This window comes from Phacochoerus africanus, chromosome 10 (assembly GCF_016906955.1).
Source record: "Phacochoerus africanus isolate WHEZ1 chromosome 10, ROS_Pafr_v1, whole genome shotgun sequence".
Taxonomy (NCBI): Eukaryota; Metazoa; Chordata; class Mammalia; order Artiodactyla; family Suidae; genus Phacochoerus; species Phacochoerus africanus.
Window position 1 is genome coordinate 119089950 of NC_062553.1, and position 24081 is coordinate 119114030.

Consider the following 24081-nt stretch of genomic DNA (forward strand, 5'->3'; position numbering starts at 1 on the left):
TATACATATACACACATCCATTCTTTTTCAGTGGCTGCCCTTATTTTAAAAAGAAACGATGGATTTCAGCCTCATGTTATACACATGCGGTTATAAAAACTAAAATCTTTGAAAAAAATGTAGAAAATTACACTGGTTATCTAGGGATTCATAACCCTTCTTCAGCCAAGACAGGAACAGAGCTATGAAAGAAAATATAAGTATATTTGAACCAATGAGCATTAAAATATATTCAGTGTCAATGCACACCATAATCAGAATCATTTAGAGATACATTTAAAAAATCTGTAATGGGGAGTTCCCGTCATGGATCAGTGGAAATGAACATGACTACCATCCATGAGGACACAGGTTCGATTCCTGGCCTCACTTGGTAGTATTAAGGATCCGGTGTTGCTGTGGCTGTGGTGTAGGCTGACAGCTACAGCTCCAATTCAACCCCTAGCCTGGGAACCTCCATATGCCGCAGGTGCAGCCCTAGAAAATGCAAAAAAAAAGACAAAAAAAAATCTGTGATGTATAAGTTTAAATCTCCAATATGTAATGTGATCTTAACAATTATCAAGACAAAAGATAAAAATATGAATAAATGATATGAAAATGCTAATTTTATCTAACATTAAAATAATAGTGAAATATCACTATTAAAATACCTCCTGTGGGTGTGCATAACTGTACAGAGGGTCTCTTTAAACTGCTGGAGGAACTATGGATTAGGTCAGCATTTTTATGACAGTTATCTGGTAATATATATGCAACAATATGTCTTAAGGGAAAAATCAAATCTTAATGGATTTCACTGAGATTTTTTTTGAAAGTTTAGAGAGAGCTATTCAACAGAAAATATAACATTAATAAAAAATACAAACCACATATGTACTTTTAATTTTTAACAGCCACATTACAATAAAAATAGGTAAAATTAATTATAAGAATATATTGATTCAATCCAATAAATTCTATTTTTCAACATGCAATCAATATAAAATTACTGAGAGATTATGGTCTAATTTTTGTGCTAAATCTTTGAAAATTAGTGTGTTTTTATATTTATAGCACATATCATTTTGAACCAGCTGTACTTCAAGTGCTCAAGAGTCACGTATCTAGTGGATACAGTTGGACAGCACAATATAGTGTTTTTTGCCCATCAGCAGACAGAAAGTAGGTAAGATTTCACTAATCTGACATCACAGAACAAATCTGTATTCTACACCTCTGTTAGAGAATACAATTTTGAGCTCACTGTCATTTATTCTCAAAATTTTCTATGACACAACTAACATGCAACAAGAACTGTCAAAATTCAGAACTATACCAACCCATGTGAATGTGTTTTTATTTCGCCATGTTCAGTTACTTGGATTCAGACAAGAAGAATACAGTTGGGTAGATTTATTTAGGCTTGGAGTTTTATAAGATAGATGGGAGTTGAAGCATATGCAAAGCTGGGATTGTAATAGTGAGGCACTGATTTCAATTTGGATAAAAATGAAGGGGTGATCAATAAAAAGTCGAAGCTACAGAATAATCTAGCACTGAAACAAAGTTTCTATAAAAAGAAATATAAGTTATTTTCCATCAACATTCATACCTAGAGAGAGAAGAAGGCAGGGAGCGGGAAAGGGGATGAAGGCAGAGAAGGAAGGGGAGGAGAGGCACTCCAGAAACATGGAAGAAAAGAAGGAAAGAAGGGGGAAAATGAGAGAGGATATTTAAAAACGTAAGAAAATCTGTGTTTTAAAATGTGTTCCTAGTGGAATTTATGGAACTTATCTCTGAAAGTTTTCAAAGGAGGAGATCCCCTTTGGTGTGGCAGTATCAGCTTTTGAGTACGGTTAAGTCATTGTAGCAGCACAGATCTTAAAACAACAACAACAACAAATATTTTCTAATAAAATAAATAAATTTTTGACCCACATCTCTTCGGCAGATGCTTTGTTTCTACATGCTGGCAGCCATGCTTTCAAAAGCTGTCTACATGGCGTCCTCGTCTTCATCTCCCTTCAATTCAAGTCCCCTCTACTAAAGCTATTTAACTTCTATTCCTAAGGTCATCTGATATTTTCATGGTGACAAATTCACTGGCTAAATTTCAGTCCTCAATTTACCTGACTTATTCAAAGAACTTTGAGTCAGTTCACCACTCTTGCTTTCCCAAAATATTTTCTTTCTTTCTTTCTTTTTCTTCCTTCCTTCCTTCCTTTCTTTCTTTTTCCATATTTCGCCACCCTGCAGCATATGGAGTTCCTGGGCCAGGGATCAGATCCAAGCTGAAATTATGACCCAAGCCGCAGCTGCAGAAACACCAGATCTTTCACCAAGTGTGGCGGGTTAGGGATCGAACCTGTGCCTCAGCTCTCCCAGGCCTCTGCCAATCCCGTTGCACCACAGCGGGAACTCCCAAAATATTTTCTTCTTGAATTCTTGCCATTATTCTTTTATTTTCCTCCTTTTCTTTTGCGCCTCTCCTCAATCACGGGGTTGAATAGGCTCTATCGACACTTAAACATTTGCTTTATATACTCTTTACCTTGGGTCACCTTTTCTTTCTACTCTAGGCCCTCTTTTTCTGTTATCTTATTTACTGAAGGAGTGTTACTGCTTTTCCCCCATTTTATATCTCCAGCCTGAACTGCCTTTCTGAGCTCCAGATCATAATACCAAGTGCTTACTTGATACCCCTCCCCCCGAATATTTCCAAGATACCCAAAGGTAACATATCCATTGGAAGTTCTCACACCCTTACCATCCCCCCTCCCCCACCCCAGCCTCCTACTCCTTTGATCTTTTCCAGTGGAGTATGTGACATTATGACCCTCTTGAGTTTTCCATGCTGGAAACCTACGATTGATTCTTCACATCTCCTCCCCGCTCAGCCTCTACATCTACTACTATACCACAAAAAGTCTATAAGGAATACTTCTTAAAGTGCCCACTTCTCCCTGTATTTTACTGGTTAGTAAACTCTGTTCATAAACTTCCACTGTTGACCTCTTCCAATTCATTGTAACCAAAGCAGTTCATGTGTTTTGTTTTTTTTTCTCCTCCCCCAGGGTTATAAACTCTCTTTTTATTTTCACCTTCATTGACTTAGAAGATGACTTAAAAGAATAACCTTTTGTCTGATTTTCTAAAAGCAAAAATCAAGTCATGTTTCTGTTTTAAAATGCTTCAATAGCGACTCATTATCCTCAGGGGACTTTTCACACAGATTTATGTAAGTTAGTTTCAGTTTACTTTTCCAGCTTTTTTCTTCTGCAACCCACCCACCCTCTGCTCACTCTATGACTGTGAATGTAACCTTTTCAAAACCTGAAAATTTTTTATCATTCGGAGTCTCATTCCTTCCCCTACAGCATTGCACTTCATTGATCACATCTGCTCTTCATTAACATGTGCCTATCTCCCCAGTTCAGGAACAGCACACTGAATTCTAATCTTATTTTTCAAGATGATCATTAACCCCATTCTTAACATATCATCTGTAACTTAATGAAGATACTTTCTTTCCCTTTTTTTTTTTTTTTTAAGGGCCGCATTTGAGGCATATGGATAAGGGTCGAATCAGACCTGCAGCTGCCCGGCCTATACCACAGCCGCAGCAATGCAGGATCCAAGCGGCCTGTGCGACCTCCACCACAGCTCACAGCAACGCCAGATCCTTAACCCACTGAGCGAGGCCAGGGATCCAACCAGTGTCCTCATGGATACGAGTCAGGTTCATTACCACTGAGCCACGTCAGGAATTCCTCTTTCCTATTTTAAACATAAAGAATGATATCTAAGTTTTATTGCAGACACTGAAAACAGTCCAGGTGGTGAAAATATCAGATATTGTATGGAATTAGACCTTTCTGTATTTATTTTTTCACTCAGAGAAAAAGAATGAGCCTTTTAAGCCTTTACCACTGGAGAGAAATTTCTTTGTTGCTTCCAAGTGCTCCACATTGAGATAATCCAGAAAGACTCTTTCCCTTTGTAATCAGGAGAAGTTAATTTATCATTACCTTCTGTGCTTTTATAAGATTTTCTTTGTATCTAGTACATTAAATTTTGTTTTATCATATTAACTATGTGTCGTATTTTCCTTTCAAGCGCCTATACTTCTTTTCCATATTAGCAGTTCCCATTGCTTCATTTTTTTCTAATGTGTTCCATTTTATAAGGCAGACATACCACAAAGTACAAGAATAGTTCCTTTTTTTTTTTTTTTTGTCATGATCCTCACTGAAGGCTAAATCTCATCCTTTGATCACAATCAATATTATCATGTCCTTTTTGTTCCAATTTAGCTATGGGATCATGTCTAATTTTCAGAAGAACAACATACTGTTAGACCACTTGAAATTTTGGCCTTCTTTTAATAGCTACCATTTATTATGTTTCTACTTTGAATTCATATGGTACAGATATCACAGTACCTTGAGAGGTGAGAGCATCAGAAGATTAGCCCCTACTTTGGACAAGAAGTTATATTGTTCCACCTAATCATATGAAAACATTTAACAATTAATCATGTTCTTTCGCTTCCTACAAAAACTTTTCTAAACTGCTATAGTATTTAGATGGGTGGGGTGGAGGGTGGAGAAACATCAGCCTCAAAGATATGGAGAAACATATCAAGGTAAATCATGGAACTGGAATGACAAATTGTAGAGTATTTCTTGTGACTGTGTAAAGAATCCCTAAAATGTATACATTTTCTACACTGGACAATTACATTTTATTTAGATTAAGCAGACTGAAGTGATTTAGACTTTTCAGGAGATAACTACAGTTTTAGTACAATTCACGAACTATTAGGTCAGTGTTGGGAAAGTGAGTGAGATACAACTGAGGCAAAAAATCTACTTTGATTTCAAGTGAGATAATTTCCTTTGTTTTCTCATGGCTTTTCAGTAAGAGCTTAGAATTTTCACTAAACCAGGCCCTTATCTGCAGACCAGAGACCCTTTGTTTATCATTTCCTGTCTATCCATATCCTTATAACATGAGTAGAACCATGGATAGCCCAGCTTCCAGAAAGAGTTGCTTTGGCCGATAGGCATTTGATTCAAAGGCAGAAAGCCCATTGGTTGTTTAATGCTCAACACACAATGGTCAGTGTGTTGTCTGGCACTTACAAGATTTGTTGGACTCAACAAAACCCATTCTTTCCTTTCAAACAAAAGATAATGAGACTGTTGTCAATGGAAGGTCAGCGCAGTTCCGATTCGACCCCTAGCCTGGGAACTTCCATATGCCACAGGTGTGGCCCTAAAAAGCAACAAAAATTTTGAAAATAAAATAAAAAATAAAACAGGAAAGAATAACAAGTTCATATAACAACTTTTTTTCAAGTTTTTTGTTTGTTTTTTTGGGGGGGGGGCTGCACCCATGGCATGTGGAAGTTCCCAGGCCAGGGATCAAACCCATGCCACATGCATGAGCCAATGCAGTGACAACACCAGATCCTCAACCCACTGCACCACAAGGGAACTCCACAATTTATTTTTAAAATATACTTTTGAAATGTTTGTCCTTGTTCTTATTCCACAGTTGTCTCAAAAATTACTATAAGATATTCTATAATATATAAAGAAAGTAATAAAAAAGCAACTGTAACTTAGATGATCAGGTAACAGCCATTTAAATTCTTAACATGTGATTTATATTTGGCAGGAATGATATTCTTTTTGCTGGATATTTTTTAACCTGGAAGTAAATATTTTGATAAAACAGATCCTTCATATTCTTATAATTTGATGAAGTCTCCCACAATTTTCTGTTTAATGTTTATTTTTTTCACATATAGTTATTCTATTTCTTTTGGCCACACCCATGGCACATGGAAGGTCCTAGGCCAGGGATCCAATGTGTACCATGGCAGCAATTCCAGCCACTGCAGTGACAACACTGGATTCTTAACCTGCTGTCCCACAAGGGAACTCCAAAAGATTTTTTTAAATTGGGTCACAATACATACTCTCTGATATGGAGAGATAAAACATGCTTTCATTTTGTCCTATTAAAATCCCATTTTTTTTTCTTTCCTGTACCTGCCCTCATCTAAAATTCTTTTAATCCTTAGTTATTCTTATTGTTGATTCTTTATTTTTCTCCTCTCAGAATTATTAACCACAATATTTTCCCAATATTATGGCAATATCTTTCTACAAGAAGCTACACTTCCAATTTTTTTTTTTTTTTTTGATGAGAAAGTTTCATGGCTTCATGTTTTAGTTTTTCCCCAAGTCAGCATGAGGCCATTTCTCAATAAAAATTCTATCTTTTACATGTAAATATGACACTACTGACCAATGATCGAAGAAGTAAAATAATAGTTAACATGTATTAAGCAATTATAATTTGCTATGGCATCCTGAAAAGCACTTCACATGGATTTTCTCCTTTAATCCTCAAAACTATTCTTTCAGATAAATGTTATTCCACCCACTTTTGCTTTTCTTCATGGACAAAATGCAATACTGGCAGATTTATTTGTTTATCCAAGGTCATAATGTGAATAAGCAATGAAGCTGGACTGGATTTGAAGAAGTCTGAGCCCAAAAGCCATCATAATCAGGGCATAATCACCTACAGTTCAGATACATGAGGCAAAAAAAGGTCCCTCTGGGACCTTAAGTAGAACGCCCAATATACTGCTGTGTACACTTGAAATCCAAAGCAAGTAAATATTATAACATTATTCCACATTAAAATAAAAAGGCCCCGAGAGAGCTACCTCTCTTTAAAATCTCAGTAAAAGTAAACTTATCAGAACCTTTTGAGCTGATCTGAAGAAAGCAAGGGTTACCAGCCACCAGAGTTAAACAAGAACATCTTCCTGGTAGGAGAAATCTAGATTGTTGGCTATTTTGGAAGATTGTAGTCAGAGAAAAATCTTCAAACCTTCGAGAACTTTAAGACAGAGGGGCAAGACAGACAAACCATGTTCCTCATAAGCTATATATAAGCATCTAGCACATGGTGAGACAGGACAGATGCTACCTGCTTTTAAATTATCCATTTATGTCTCTTCATCAGAGTTATCAAATAATATTAATTAAAAATACACTTACACTTTAATAAAGAAAAAGTCCTTACTGAAGTTAGGCGTTAAAATTAAACAATCATAGGAGTTCCCATAGAGGCTCAGTAGTTAATGAACCTGACTAGGAACCATGAGGTTACAGGTTCGATCCCTGGCCTCGCTCAGTGGGTTAAAGATCCAGTGCTGCTGTGAGCTGTGGTGTAGGTCACAGATGCGGCTCGGATCCTGTGTTGCTGTGGCTGTGGTGTAGGCCAGCAGCTGTAGCTCTGATTGTACCCCCAGCCTGGGAACCTCCACATGCCGCAGATGCGGCCCTAAAAAGACAAAAGAGCAAAAAAAAAAAAAATCATAGGTTTTGGAATAAAACAGAGAATTTCTCTTTTAGACAGTAATGGTCCGTATCTAGTTAATCAGAAAATACAGTCTAAATAGACTTTTCATCCACTGTGCATGATTGCCACATTGTCTTAGTGCTGGCTATCATGTTTTTCCTGCTTCCACTAAAGGACAAGTTGGACACTCATAGATTTCTCTGATGGCAGCACACACAAGATGTTGTCATTACAAGTATACCATACACCTAGTGCTAGAAATATGTCTTCACAGGCATGAAACTGTTTACCACTGAAGACTGCCCGTTTTACACTCATATAACTACACAGTTCCTAGGGGTGGGTAGGTAAAAGATTGTTGATGAAGTGATGAATGGGGTGGGGGGCAAATCACTCCCTGGGTCTCAGTTTTCCCATATCCAAAATAAGGCAGTTGTATCAGGCACATGAAAAAAATGCTTAACATCATTAATTTTTAGAGACATTGCAAATCCAAACTACACTGAGGTACCACCTCATACCTGTCAAAATGGCCATCATTATCAAGTGAACAAACAACAAATGCTGGAGAGGGTGTAGAGAAAAGGGAACCCTCCTGCACTGTTGATGGGAATGTAAATGGGTACAACCACTATGGAAAACAGGATGGAGGTACCTCAGAAAACTAAATATAGAACCACCATATGATGCAGCAATCCCACCCCTAGGCGTATATCCGGACAAAACACTGATTCAAAAAGACAGAGGCACCCCTATGTTTATTGCAGTGCTGCTCACAATAGCCAAGACATGGAAACAACTTAATGTCCATCAACAGATGAATGGATTAAGAAGATGGAGTACATATAAATACAATGGAATACTACTCAGTCATAAAAAGAACAAAATATTACCATTTGCAGCAACACAGTGGAACAAGAGATTTTCATACTGAGTGAAGGAAGTCAAAAAGAGAAAGACAAATACCATATTACATCACCTACATCTGGAATTTAATATATGGCACAGATGATCCTATCTGCTCAACAGAAACAGATCACAGCCAAGGAGAGCAGACCTGTCACTACCAGGGGGCAGGGGAGGGGAAGAGGAATGGACAGGGGAGTTTGGGGCTGATGGATGCAAACTGTTCTATTGGAAATGGATGGGCAATGGGGTCCTACTGTGCAGCACAGGGAACTGTGTGTGTTTGGGTCACTTAGCTGTACAACAGAAATTGGAGAAACACTGCAAATCAACTATAATAAAAAAGAAATATGCTAATGATACAAGGAAAATTAACACACCAAAAAATAAAATAAAAAATAAAAACTTGCAAATTTTTTAATTTAAAAAATAATATAAGGCAGTTGGACTAACCGACCCCTAATGCGCCACATTAAGCCCAAGTCTGCAATGCGGTAGAGACACTTGCCCAAAGAGAAAGAGAGGTCACATGAGAAAACTCTCCATTTAAAAAAAAAAAAAAAAAGGTTAATCAGAACTAGTTCTTTTAGAAGACTATTCATATCTAGGAATGGCAGGGGTTAATAACAAGAGATAGTTCATTATAAGAAGAGTGTCTTTACCAGAGCCAAAGAAGGAGGTAAATGTAGCAAGTAGTAAATACTATATTGGAAGAATACAAGATGGGGGGAAATGTATAGGAACAGTCAGGATGAGACAAGAGTTGGTTCACATCACTCTAGCATTGTTCGAAATAGCAAATCCCTTAAAGTATTACTTGAGTATTAAGTGAAATAGAAGTCACTGCCTGCTAAACTGCTCAATCTGAAAGTTTGAAACAAATCGGAGCTAATTCTATTTAACTAAACGGTTCACCTGAAATTAGAAGAGCTCTCACCTGCTCAAAATTCAAAAGACGTGGCTGGTTTATTTACAGATGCAAGCAGAGATGCAGTCTATCAGAAGCAGTTTTCAGAATGGTAGTGTTCAATATTTAGAAAGTTAATTAAGCTATCAGTTCCTTTCTTGTCATTTTCCCTTGTCACAAATACACTTCCCATTTTAACTAAAAAGCAATCTTTAAAATGTATTAAAAAACACATTAGCCAGGAGAAAGGGGTAAAGCCATAATTTCATTACTTTAAAAATGCTAGTATAAACTATAAGCAATTTTATTCAGCAAATGAATAGAAATTCACTCTGATTTTCTTAGTGCATATCTCAGTGTGAACATCTCAAAACTGAACATTTTTTATAACCATTATACAATTCGCAAATGCATTTGATATACTTCAATAAGAAGTGAAAATAATTTCCATTTGACTCGTAAATATATTTACGTATTCAACCAAATTGACTGCTTTTCTTTTTAACAAGTTAGCAAAGTCTGTGTTTAGAAGACTTCCTACAGAAAGTAACCTGTCTGATTTGCAGGTCACAGGCCATCCTATCAACTCACCGGGTTGGATTTGGGCAAACCCGGCAGGTTAACGGGTGATGCTATCAATGGGCAGTTTTGCTATAAAATGTTGACAGAATTTTAAAACACGCGCCGAGTTTTAATACACATGCCAACGTGATTTTAGAGACTAGAGGGGGCCTGTCCCAGATGCTGTGGAAAGTTCCAGCTACTCAGAAGTTGAGGCACTGGCGGTGGCACGCTGCCCAGATCCAAAGAGAGCTCCCACCTCGTTGGGTCCCTATTTCCCCCCGTCAAGAAGCCCACGACGGAAGCCTGCCCAGCGGCAGAACGGCAGCCGGCAGCCGCGGTCCCCGGCGCCAGGCGCTCAGTCTCCGCGGGACCCCGGACCCGCCGGCCTCCCTCCCGCCTCCCGACCTCGCGCGCACCCACCTGGGGGCGCTGAGCCGCCTGCGGGCGACTCCCAGCTCCCGCCCGCCCGGCCCGGCACTGCCGGCAGCATCGCAGCCTCGGAAGTCCGGGTCCCTGGACGAGTGCCTGCTGAGGCCGGCCTCTCCCAGCCTGAGGTTCTCCGACAGCTGGTCTCCGGGCCCCCGACGGTCCTCAGTCCGCTTCCCACCGAGGCGGCCGCGGCCGAGGTCCCGGAAACGCAGCCGCGGGGCGCGGGCCTCAGGGTCAGGGCTGGCCGTGCTGGTCGCCCTGCGGAAGTGAAACTGCTCGCCGGCTTGCTCGGGGCTCCTTTTTAGGCGCTTTGGTTTCTTTAATACTCTCTGGACCTGTTGCCGCCTAACCTTTTAACTCAGGATACTTTTAGAGCTAGGTTACCTGTTCCTGTAGCCATTCTTGTCCCATTCAAGGGCTTCCAGGATGCACTTCCTTCCAGGAAGAAATAGGGATCCCAGAAGCAGACACCTGCTGGAAGGGGGCACTAAGGGATACAGACAGACAGATATGGATGTTTAAGGAAAGGTGTATAGATAAAGATGATGGAGGTGCAGATACATAGCTGTTGCGGGTTTTTGTTTTTTTGTTTTTGTTTTTTGATATTGCATTTTGCCCAGACATTTTAGGCTAGATTCATAAATTATAAAGTGATTTTTAAAGCCTATACAAAACGTATTTCCCAATCACGCTCCAGGTCAGAACCCGGGGCTCGTAAAATAAAATAAAATAAAATAAAATAAAATAAAATAAAATAAAATAAAATAAAATAAAATAAAATAAAATAAAAGTAAAATAAAATACATGGATGGAAATAGGTCCTTTGCTTGCTTGCCTGCTTTAAAGACTGTGAAATCCTCAAGTTTCCCCTTAGAGCTTTAGAAGAAATGTCCCTTCTTCTCCCAAGGCTTTCTAAATTAGTAATTTACCTCCTGAAGTTAAAAGTATTTCTGGGAGTTCCCGTCGTGGCGCAGGGGTTAACGAATCCGACCAGGAACCATGAGGTTGCGGGTTCGGTCCCTGCCCTTGCTCAGTGGGTTAACGATCCGGGGTTGCCCCGAGCTGTGGTGTAGGTTGCAGACACGGCTTGGATCCCCGCGTTGCTGTGGCTCTGGCGTAGGCCGGTGGCTACAGCTCCGATTCAACCCCTAGCCTGGGAACCTCCATATGCCGCTGGAGCCGCCCAAGAAATAGCAAAAATACAAACAAAAAAAAAATAGTATTTCTGAAGATTTGGTGATCGTTCATGCCTAAAAGTCCCTCTTTCTTTTTAGAAAAGAAATCTAGAAGGGAGGCTCATGTGGCAACTATTTATCTCATGGCCATTTTTAGGAATGGCATAGGTATCAAAGCATGAAATTATCAAAATGTTGGCCTGTTTATGGGACTTGTTTTATACCGTATACCGTAAGGAAGTAAACTTGGAGAAATAGGTGAAATATCAGCAAATTTTAAAAACTATTATAGATATATTTATCCACTTTCCAGTAGTTCCTTGAACCTCATTATTAACTTTAAGTTGACTTCCTCTATTTGAAATAATGGAGCAAAAGATTTTATCTAATTTATGAAATAATATATATTAAGTTTATTGTCTTCTACACATGCCGGTTTACCAAGAGACTTCAGTCCAACAAGGTGAAGACAGAGGGTTTGGACAGCAGGGTACATATAAAGTCCTGGTCAATATTTTCAGGAATTCAATTCTCAGGAAAGCCCACATCTTCTTCAGCCAGTCCCCTGGGGAGACAACATCTGAACTGATGCAGATGCATATATATACATCTATTCTTCACATGAGATACTTTGACCAAGGTTTTGAAGCAAAAGCAAGTGACATACACATCCCAGCTTCTGCTCCCCAGAAGTACATGTCCACATCTTCAAAGGCATCCTAGTTTGTTCTAAAGAAACACGCAATGCTCACTCCCCTGCAAACACAGGCCTGCTGAAAAGGATAGTGTTCAGATAGCAAATGGTATCTGTCACTTACAAGCCTTCCTCTATGAAGAGGCCTGGACTGGAAGTCAGAAAGCCATGGTTGCCATCCTGACCCTCCAACGTGCTATCTGGGCAAGTGGAACAATTCTCAGTATTTCGGAGGCTTGTGTAAGCTCAGCTAAATAAGAAAACTGGAAGAGTTATATTCAAGCTTCTGCCAGCTATACAATTTTATGACACTGTCTCCTCTAACACACACAGAATAAGATTTACAATACGTAGGAAATTTAAGGATATTTTCAGATCCTCACTTCTATAATTTATAGCCATATGATCCCGGTAAATGAAAAATGAGAACAAATGTGTGTTTTAAATTATGGGCTTTTTAAAAAACAGCTTTATTAAATAAGACTTTGTGCTAGAAATTATTTTAAAATCTTCCACTAAAATTTAAAAATTATTCTGTTTTTTTTTTTTTTCCTCTTTTTGCTATTTCTTGGGCCGCTCCCTCGGCATATGGAGGTTCCCAGGCTGGGGGTCAAATTGGAGCTGTAGCCGCCGGCCTACACCACAGCCACAGCCACGCGGGATCCAAGCCGCGTCTGCAACCTACACCACAGCTCAAGGCAACGCCGGATCGTCAACCCACTGAGCAAGGGCAGGGACCAAACTCGCAACCTCATGGTTCCTGGTCGGATTCGTTAACCACTGCACCACCACGGGAACTCCATTCTGGTTTTGTTTTTGTTTCAGGTACTGAAAGAGAACACAACTCTTGTTCAAAAGATATGAGGTAACCGTTTAGGCCCTTTGCATATTCGTTCATCCTTTTGTTTCACTGCTGTTGCTGTTAACAGCTACTCGGTTTTAAGTATTTCCATGTGCCAAGCTCTACGTAAGGGTTTTACAAAGTTCGTGCCATTTTGGTGCTCAAGACAATGTGATTTTAACTATACTCTACAAATGAGGAATCTAGGTTTTGAAAGTTTTCCGTGACAGAGCTGGAATTCAGCTATAGCCTTGCTTCTTTTTTTTTTTTCTTTTCTTTTCCTTTTTTTTTTTTCTTTTGTCTTTTTGCTATTTCTTTGGGCTGCTCCCGCGGCATATGGAGGTTCCCAGGCTAGGGATTGAATCGGAGCTGTAGCCCCCGGCCCACGCCAGAGCCACAGCAACTTGGGATCCGAGCCGCGTCTGCGACCTACACCACAGCTCATGGCAACGCCGGATCCTTAACCCACTGAGCAAGGGCAGGGACCGAACCCGCAACCTCATGGTTCCTAGTCGGATTCGTTAACCACTGCGCCACGACGGGAACTCCTATAGCCTTGCTTCTTAGAGGGAATCCTCCTCTTTCTTTTAAGGTCACGTGAAGTCATTACTAAAAAGTATACAGCTCTCATAGGCAGGGTTATACATACACCTATCAAAAAAAGTGCTTTTCTTTTCATACTCATGTTCTCACAAAGCAAAACTCTCATAAAAAGGAATATCCATCTCCTTAAAAATAGGTGTGACTTGTACTTATAATTCCTTACAATATTGGTACTATTCTATTGAGGATAGAGAGACATTGTGTTCACAAAGAAAGGAAAATGTGTGGAGGTCACACACAAGTCTTACCATGTATCCTAACTTTGTCTATGCATTTATGAAAAGATATTTTAGGAATGCTTTCACTCATTTTTGTCTTATTTCTCAGGGTCAAACACATCTTTAGTCACAGGTGATTTTATTTTTCTCCTGCTTCCTCCCCTAAGGAAATGATACTGTTGGAAATGCCGGGTTATGTCTTGGTTCACATTTTTTCTCAGGGAAGAGGCACTTAGTAATTCTCACACTGAGATGCTTTTTCAGTCAGAAGGCTACCAGCAGCGAGTCATCGCAGTTTTCTGATTTTTCCTCTGTTACAGAATGACAGAAAATGCTAGCCACAGTTGGTTCCTAGTTTCTCCATATATCAAACTCTTGGATCCATTGACTTCTTCCTTTGAATTCTTTTTTTTTTTTTCTAGCCGCATGTTGACAGCCTCAATATTATTACTCCACTCTGTAGAGATTATAAGAGCCTCATGCTGACTCTGTGTTGTAGTAACTGGATGGCTGAGGCTGTTGGCTGTTGCCCTGGCTGATTCCTGTGCCTTTGAAGACTGGATGATTTTGCTACTTCTGCTGGTTTTATTTTTCCTTTTAGATTTGGATCCCTTTAAAAAACAAAGCTGGTTCTTACCTACAGCAGCAACCTACTATAAAACTGAAATAGCAATAGTACCTTTTTGTTATTATAAATTGCTTTGTTCATTTCTTAACTTTTCTCACATTTAAGTGAGTTCTTATATCCTAAGGCCCAGCCTGTGTTAGGGGCTGGGCCCCCTAAAGATATCCACGTCTTAATTCCTGGAACCTATGTGTTCATTACTTTACATTACATGGAAAGTGGAATTAAGTTAAGGCTATTGAGACAAGAAGAGTAGCCTGGATTATCCACGTAAGCTACAGTATGCACAACAGTACTTATAAGACGGAAGCACGAAAGTCAGAGAAGAAACATGATAAAGAAGCAGAGATTGGAGTAATGTGCTTTGAAAATGGAGGTTAGGGCACAAGCCAAGGAATGCAGGCCTCCTCTAGAAGCTGGAAAAGAGGAGCTCCCATTGTGGCTCAGCGGTTAGCAAACCTGACTAGCATCCATGAGGACATGGGTTTGATCCCTGGCCTCACTCAGTGGGTTAAGGATCGGGCATTGGCATGAGCTGTGGTATATGCCACTGATGCGGCTCAGATCCCACATTGCTGTGGCTGTGGCTGTGGCCGTGGTGTAGGCCAGTGGCCACAGCTCCTATTGGACCCCTAGCCTGGGAACCTCTATATGCCACAGGTATGGACCTAAGAAAACCAAAAAAAAAAAAAAAAGGCTGGAAAAGACAAGGAAATGGATTCTCCTACAGAGCCTCCAGAAGGAACCAGCCCTGCTCATACCTGACTTTTGATCTCCAGAACTGTAGGATAATAAACTTATGTTGTTTTAAGCCATTAGGTTTGTGGCAATTTGTTACAGTAGCAATAGAAAACGAATACCAACCTACAGTGATAAACTGGATCTTTGGAGATATTCATTAATAAGGAAAAATTTTATATTCTTCTAAATAAACATATATTAAAGAATATTCCGTTCTCTTTAGCATTAATTTGTCAAGTCCCTATGGAGAAGTATTTCACTGTTAATTGGTGGTTGTGGTAGCTCTTTGATATTCCTTCCTGCAGGGCTGTTTGCATTATGTGCTTGCTTCTGTTCTCTAGTGGTTGAGTCGATGTGCTGAATCTTCACTTTTCTTTTCAATTAAGGATGACATGTGGAATTAACCACGTTTTCTGCTTTTACTGTAGCTGACACCACCCCCCTCCATATCCTGCTGGTGCTAACAAATGAAAGTGAGTTTGCTGGAATAGAGCTTACTTAGTAGATCTGAGTTTTAATAAACAATATTAGAAAAGGTTTAAAGGTCAAGAAATCTAAAATTTGCCATTTCTCTTTTTGGTTGTTTCGGCTTACTTTGAGAACTCTGATAATTTGCTTCTGTTTTTTACCCTAGAACTACTGATTAGATAAGGGTTCCAGCCCCACTCCCTACTCGATTTATGTTTTCCTTAGCATCTAACTTACCACAGGTCTCTCGATAGCTGAACGTGTTAGCTTTAATCTACAGGATTGATAAAAGGAGATACTACTCTTCACATTTTCATTATCCATTGATTTATTCGTTTATTCATTCATTCAAAGAGATTTTATATCATATGCAAGACACAGGGCTGGGCCCTGGACATAAAGTGATCAAAAGATATAGCCCTTGCTTCCCCAAAAATCTGTCTTCTAGATAGTCTGCTTCAGTTTTTGTGGAGAATTATGTAGGATAAGTAATGCTAAATGGTTCTATGGTAATTAAAAAATATCTTAGGACCACGGGCTGGATCAAGAATATTCTTGTAAGTAATGTGATTGTTGGGGCAGTTTCTAATACTAATAATCATCTTAAAGAAACAATGAAATTGGGAGTTTGGAACTAGGTGACAACAACAGGAAGTGGTTGGAAGAAAATTTCAACAGGAAGAGAAACGACGATAATGTTTCAGCCAGTGGTGTAAGCAGCTATTAGTGTGTGTTGGGCAGGTTCTAAAAATTATGCCCCTTGACACCATCCAAAAATTGAAAGAGCATATAGAAGGTATTTTCCACATCTATCAGGCAATTTCATCAGGCAGAGAATAGCCTGAAAACAGTGTGGAAGAGAAGAAAATGCAGTCATTTATTTGAGGAAAGTGAAGTAAGCTTCCTGCTAAAGTCCCTATCATCTTGGATTATGACGTGAAAAGCAAGTCATTGCACGTATTGTCTGAAACACCCATACAGAGAAGAAAAAGCAGTTAGAATAACTGACTCTACAATGAGCTAAAAAGGAGTGTAAGAACAGAAAATGGCATTTTTATGGTGAGAATTCGCAGCAAAAAAAAAAAAAATGAGTTTTCATTTTCCAAATGCAAGTAACAGAAATGCTGGTGACACTAAACCAATACCAAGAGAATACCAAGATCTCCTGGAGATCTTCTGAGAGTTCAGTTTGCTCCTTTCCTGTGGCTTGCACATTCCCTACCTTCTGAGAGATCAGCTGTGTGGTCCCAATTCATCTTTTTAAGAGGACATCCATGGAGGACTTCCACCCTCCTGAATCATCTAAGATTTCAGGACAGAGGGATCTCAATGTCACAGACTCTACATTATCTTGCCAGACCTCATGTGGAGTTCATGGATCCTGAGCCTTTGAGAAATGCTGGAGGAAATCTCAGGCCATCCTCATTGAGATCAGTGAAAAATATTTCTTCATTAAGACCTCCTGGAATCAGGAGTTCCCATTCGTGGCACAGCGGAAACGAATCCAACTAGGAACCATGAGCTTGCAGGTTCAACCCCTGCCCTTGCTTAGTGGGTTAAGGATCCCGCGTTACCGTGAGCTGTGGTATAGGTTGCAGACACAGCTTGTATCTGACGTTGCTGTGGCTGTGGTGTAAGCCAGCAGCTGTAGCTCTGATTAGACCTCCATGATGTTGTGGGTGTGCCCCTAAAAAGACAAAAGCAAAAAAAAAAAAAAAAAAAGCGTGGTGGCAGCTGCCACACAGAAAAAAAAAAAGGCCTCCTGGAATCAAAAACATCATGAACATTTTTGAAGGAAAGGGAAGACATTATTAAGGGGTATTTCTTTGTGAGTCTAGGTCACATATGCATAGGAGAGGGATGTTGAAAACTATATTGAAAAGAGATAAGAGTTTAAGTTATGGGTATAGCTACTTCCCTGGAGGTCACCTGATTAGCCACAGAAACAGAAGAAGAGAGGGGAGGGTATGAGAAATTTGCCTAATGGGTAGAGATGTGACTGAGAGAGCTGTCTGAAAAATTTTGCTGAGAGATCTAAAACATATATTTAATCTTGTGCCCCTATAAATATCTTGCATAAGTTTTCTTATACTTGTTTCCTACCGAAAAAAATATGCCTTTTGCTTCATAAAAGACTGAAAATAATATTGGAAGTAACTGAAATAGAAGAAAATAAATTTAAAATTTTAAGATTAAAAGTTATTTTTCACTCTATAAATATGGACTGAGCATCTTCTATCTGTATACGATTCTAATAACGGTATATAAAGGATGGAGATTTCATATGCTAAAGTATATAATTCATAAAATTATCTTAGTAGTATAATAATTAACAGAGTTAACAAATTTCACTTAAAAATAAAGGAATTGTATTTTACAGATGCAATAAATACTTGCCATGAAATAGCACTAAGGCAATGGAAAACAGTGAATATTCAAAATAATTATAATATTGAAAATAATTTTATATTAAGTACCTACTATGCATCATAGTTTCTATCCTCGGAGTCTTCCCATAAGACAAATAATAGAAATTATTATAAGTAATGGAATAGTCCAACATTATAGTAAAGAAAGGATAATTTCATTCCAGAGCAGGCACTGGGATATTTGGGATATCAAACAGACTAAAGGCAGGGCATAAGAAGGTTAGTTTAGCCTTAGAGTGAGGAAAACCCTTCCTGAGGCTCCATTATCCCCACATCTGATCAATTTAAAATGATTAAAATAAATCCCAAAAGTAATCTCAATTCAGGAAAAGGCAAATACTCTTTGATACACTGAAACTATTTTCAGCAGTGAATTCCAACCTACAAAAACAAAAACAAAATTATAATAGCTTAGTAAAACTATTGTACCATAGAGCTAAATATGTCACTACATTTCTAAATCTTTACTGTAACTTATTCCTTATTGTGATACCCATAGCAAGTGGTAATTTTTGTTCACTCTTCTCTTGAAACTCTAATGAAGTGGACGGGTACCAACTGTATTAATAATTTCCCCTTTTATACCTTTCATACTTAGTAAAAAGGGATCTGATTTCAGTGACTAACTGGTAGAATGCAATTTCTATCTTGCCACCAACTTCTTTGTTTCATCAAAAGTACTACTTTAAAGGAGAAAGAGAGAAGCTACATGTGAGATAAGCATGTTATTTTTTTCACTCTTTGCAGAAGTACATATTACACAAGGGTACAGGGGTTCCCTCCCGCACAAGCATAACCAGTGAGAAGGGTCCAGTAGGAGCCTCTTAGCATCTTTTCCACTTCCTGGAGGAGGCCTAATACCTACTCAGACACAGAGAGAAGAGGTCTACTGTCTGATATGCATCACAGGAACTAGAAATCACAATATAGATCAATTTTGAGACTTGTGGCCACTTTTTGACCCTGAAATAGGCTCATTAGGGAACTCACCTATAGTGCAGCTCTCACCCTGATTCAACCACTACAGTTGTAAGAAGATAAAGGGGATTCCCGCCTTGGGTTTAAAAGTGGATTTGTGGATAAATCTAAGATTCTCTAATCTTAGTAGAATTGACTATACCTTCTAGTGACTTCCTGTTCCCTATGCTTATTTTTACCATAACAACACTTAAACAGTTTATTCTTACTGATTTTAATATAACCTTCCCATAATAAAATGTAAGCCCCTCAAGCGATCTTATTCACTTTTCTATCCTCAAGACTATCATAGTTCTAAGAATAGAATAGGTGACTAATACAGCAGAATTAATAAGTGTTTGTTGAATTAATTACCATGAGAACTATTAGAAAACATGAAGTTGAAAAAGAGCTCCAGGTCTCAAAAAGCCTGTGGTCTAATGAAGAAGGCAGATCTGCAAATGAATGGTAATTTGATTCATATAGGAGTAAACCCTAAATGAAGGTACGGGAACAAACTGTTTAAGCCTGAATGGAAGAGGTGATTAAATATCATTAGGGAGCCTACTGAGCAAAGTAAGTTTTGGAGTTTGGCCCTTTAAGATTGGGGATTATTTCCACAGGCATGTCATTTTCACAGAGATGAGAGAGGTAGAATGAGGGGGGAGCTGTGAGTTATTTCTAAATGTTGGATTTTATTATTTAAACAACATCACTGCTGGTAGCATTGTTTAAAATTTTATCAGACGCCATGTATTAGCCTGAACTCTTTTGTCTGCACCTGATAGATACCCACCATAAGCAGGTTATGTAAAATGGTACATTTTAACAGATCATGTGACTAAACTGGGGGAAAAGAAGTGGTGTACCTAGGCATTGCGCAAAACCGAAACATAGGACTGTTCTCTCTCCCTCCAATTCTGTTCTTTTATTCTAGAATGGCTGCCTCAAAATGTTGAAAACATGCCCAGCTGAGACAAAATGAGTAGGACTGAGACTGGCTCTCACTGGTATCAAGTTTAGAAAATCATGAGGCACAGATACTCACAGCAATGTCATAAGAGCCAAAAAGTGGAAACAACCCAAATGTCCATCAGCTGATGAAAGGATTAAAAAAAAAATGTGGTGTAACATATAATGTAATATCAACCTGCAATAAAAAGAATGAAATACTGGGAGTTCCCACTGTGGCTCAGCAGTAACAAATCCATGAGGATGCCAGTTCAATCCCCTGCCCTCACTCAGGGGGTTAGGGATCCACCATTGCAGTGAGCTGTGGTGTAGGCTACAGATGTGGCTTGGATCTAGCATTGCTATGACTGTGGTATAGGCTGGCAGCTGTAGCTCCAAATTGACCCCTAGCCTGGGAACTTCCATATACTGCAGGTGTGGCCCTAAAAAGCCAAAAAATAAAAAAGTGAAATACTGATATATATGGTATGGTAAATTATTGCAAGAAGGCAGCCACAAAAGACCATATAGTATATCTGTTTATATGGAATGTCCAGAATAGGAAAATCCTTAAGGACAGAAAGTAGATTAGTGATTGCCAAGGGGTGGGAGTTGGGGTAGAGGAAGAGTGACTGCTGAGTTCCAGTTTCTTTTTAGGGTGATGAAAAATATTCTAAAATTAGACAGTGGAGGTGATTACGGAACTCTGTGAATATACTAACAAGGGCTGAAAAGCGGGGCATTGTATGGTATATGAATTATATCTCAATAAAACCATTATTAAAAATTCATAAAGAAGGGCTTTACCTAAATTGATTCAAAAGCTCATTTTTGCAGTTCCGGAGGGAGGCTTGGGGTGTGGTGATTCATCTTGCTGAGGCCAGGCGCTCATCTTTGAGACCATCAATAGTTGGAAGAGGAGTTAGAAAACAGCCACACAAATTTGGACAATGTGGTTGGATTAGAGAAAAACATTTCCCAGGAGAAGGTAGACATCATTCCCCAAAGGGAGAAAGAAGGGGTATGGGTGGATTGAAAAATAGATGTCTACTATAAAAGATCAGCCTAGTGACTTCAGCAGGTGGCTCAAGTACTGCATGTAGCTTTCTTCAGTTTCATGGCCTTCACCTCTCAGGTCCTGAGAGTACTGGCTAAGAACAGCTCATAACGGAGTTCTCTCCAGGAATTGCCCTTGGCCAAAAGAAGCTGCCTTGCTCAAGGTTACTCTCCCTCCCTACAAAACAACCTGCATCCAGGAGTCCAGTGGGAGTTCAACGTGGGAGTGAAAGGGCTAGACTCCTTACCCAAGTGGGACAACTTTGAAGCGCCATTCAGCACGAGAACTTCCCAAAGCATGGCCTGAGGTCTCTGTTGCAATTGTTTCTTTATTCAGCTTCTTTCTTAGCCCATTCCTACCTTCCTCACCCCTGGCGTGTATTATTCCTAAGATTATTTCTCAGAAAATCTCCTGCATGTAAATATCAGAATGTACTTCCCAGAGAACTTGTGACAGGTGGTCCTGGAATGGCCCTAGGAAGCAGACTCTAAAATGAAATATGGAGTTGGATTTCACTACAATCCTGAGGGCATCAATACCGGCACTGAGAACTCCTGGCATGTAGTTTCAGTGTAATCACTAAATTATTTTTCCAGTGGTAAACGGGGATAGGATGCCAATGGAAAGGATGAATTGATGAGTACAATAATCTAGCAAAAGAGAGGAAAATCATAATGATAAAGACTATGGAATTGGAGAGCTATAGAAAGAGCCATTGGTGCATTGAAAGAAGAAAACAAAGGTTGAGGGTGATTAATTACCAATGTAAAACAAATTGTGAAAGATAGAGGGCCTCCTAGGGAGCATACAAAGAATAAAGAGATTCTTGTCTGATGTACCTGGTCAGGCCAAGGATCGGGGCCAAGACTTAATTTTATGAGCAGTAGAACTCCAGAGAAGTGTGACTCCTCAATCCCAACAAGTCTGCTATGCCAAGCTCAGGGCTCTCATTGAGAAGGAATGGACCGGGAACCTTGAGATGGTAATATCTGGGTCGATGCACTTAAAAAACTTTAACCTCCAGATTCCTCTGAACTCTGTGCTAAGAGAAGTACACCATGTCTTATAATAAAGGCTAGCGCTTCCTCCTTTCTCAGCAATAATGTGCAAGCTTGTGCCTTAGAAGACAATATATGGAGTTCCCATTGTGGCACAGTGGAAATGAATCCAACTAGTATCCATGAGGATGTAGGTTCGATCCCTGTCCTCGCTCAGTGGGTTAAGGATGCGGCAATGCCATGAGCTATGGTGTAGGTCGCAGATGTGGCTCAGATCCCAAGTTGCTGTGGCTGTGGTGTAGGCTGGCAGCTGTAGCACCAATGATTTGACCTCTGGCCTGGGAACTTCCACATGCCAAGGATTCAGCCCTGAAAAGCAAAAAAAAAAAAAAAAAAAAGCAAAAAAAAAGAAAGAAGATATGTCATTGCTCCTTATGATTAACCTCCATCTCTTCTTTTAGCCACCAGCTGCATAAGCAGGGTCCAGCTACAATATGACCAGGTAATGGAAGAGCTGGACCCTCTAGAGGAAGAAAGGAGTTAGAAGACAAAGCCAATATATGTCAGCAAGATTCTGGACTGGATTCTGAAGGAGAAGAATCAAGTCAAATGAAACAAAAAACTGGATACTGGAGGATTTTCAATATGGGTTCACTTTCTTATGATGTCGTATTTAACATTATGGGAATCTCCTCAGGAGTTGGAGCTCACGCTAATATACTGCTTAGTTGGAACTCAGAAGCATGGAAAAACTCATAGCTCTTACTACGTGAAGTAGAACTGCTATGGCAAATGGTACAGTAAGAGGATTCAAACTTCAGATAGACCTGATAGAAAGAATATATTGCAGCAGACAGAAAACTCTTGAGATGACTGTGTTTTACGGAGAGACCCGGGGGACTTCTGTTTATCAACGTGATAAAGAACACATTACTGAGAGGAAGAACCAGAACTGTTAGGAAGCCTAGTAGTGGTTGTCACCTGAAAGCCAGGACTTTTACATAAGGAGGATTCCAAGTAGTACAGGGGGTGATAAAACTCCCAAATAATCAATCCAATATTTTAATCACCAGAAATAAAATGGGCACAGTAAATGTAATGAGCAGCAAGGCTGGCATGAAAAACAGGGGAGCTTGATCTCCAGAGACCTCTAAGAAGATTGACAAAACACAGAGATCCTGGGACAAAACGATTAGGCAGCAAACAATCTATAGACTGTTCCAGCTATATTCAAGACAAACAGCTTTTGGACCTGAGCTATTTCACAGATTTGAAACCCACCGAATGAAAGAGATCCACAGAAGGAAAAACACTACATCATCATATGGAGTTTTCATGGTATGATTCCCCCAGTCCTTGTCCATATTACCCTCTAGCTGTTTACATGGTCATTGCATGCTGGGGTGTTCTATTGAACTCGCAGACTAGCCATGATTTACACACTTAAATGTGTTCACCAGAACCTGAATGTGATTTCTTCCTTGAATATGAGAGTGGATTTTCCTCTAAATCTCAGAGGATGGGAACTGAAAATGTTTTCCCAGGCGGATTTCAGAATTGCTGTGAACCAGTGAAAGCTGTGTTGTACACATACCACCACCACCACCCCCCTTGAATAGAAGGATTAATTTAAATTATTCTGATCCTATTTCATCACTGTACGTTGGAGTTGAGGGTGAGAGTGGTTAGAGGGAGCAGATAATTTCAAATTCAGTTTACAGTGCTCTGTATTCAAAACAAGGTACTTAAAATGGTTCCCCCGAGCAATTTCATATCAGGCACTTCAGCCACACTTGTACCTGATTTAAATGGTGTTAGGAACATCAAGCCTAAGCTTCAAGTCTGTGTCTGAGGCTGCAATGTAAGGAGACTGTGGATCTTAGGAAGGGCTGAGTATATTTTTCATGTTGGGGGAACATGAATCAAGTATAACAACTTGATAATTACAAATGCACCAGCCTTTCTGATATTCGTGCCTTCATGTAGTTCCTTTGAGTGACTCTGGGACTGATCAGTTGACTAACTTTCACCAACAGAACACTGACAAGCTAAATATAAGTAGAGACTTAATGAGGGCTTGCACATAAAGGTTTATATTGTTAATGCTCTCTCTTGGAACATTCTGCCACTAGTTAAAGAGATCCAGCTAC

General features: G+C 39.5%; 1 protein-coding gene across 2 annotated transcripts in view; it reads right to left on the reverse strand.

Moving 5' to 3' along the window:
• BANK1 (B cell scaffold protein with ankyrin repeats 1) overlaps positions 1-10459 on the reverse strand; it is a 302011-nt gene extending 291552 nt beyond the window's left edge. The window contains exon 1 of one of the 2 annotated variants that reach the window (XM_047799517.1): positions 10166-10459. In XM_047799517.1, the coding sequence (XP_047655473.1) occupies positions 10166-10235 (70 nt within the window). In that variant the 5' untranslated portion in view covers positions 10236-10459. Of the gene's footprint in view, positions 1-9211; positions 9234-10165 lie in introns of those variants that run through there. The other variant, XM_047799518.1, reaches the window with a different exon arrangement.
• Positions 10460-24081: the final 13622 nt, after the last annotated feature.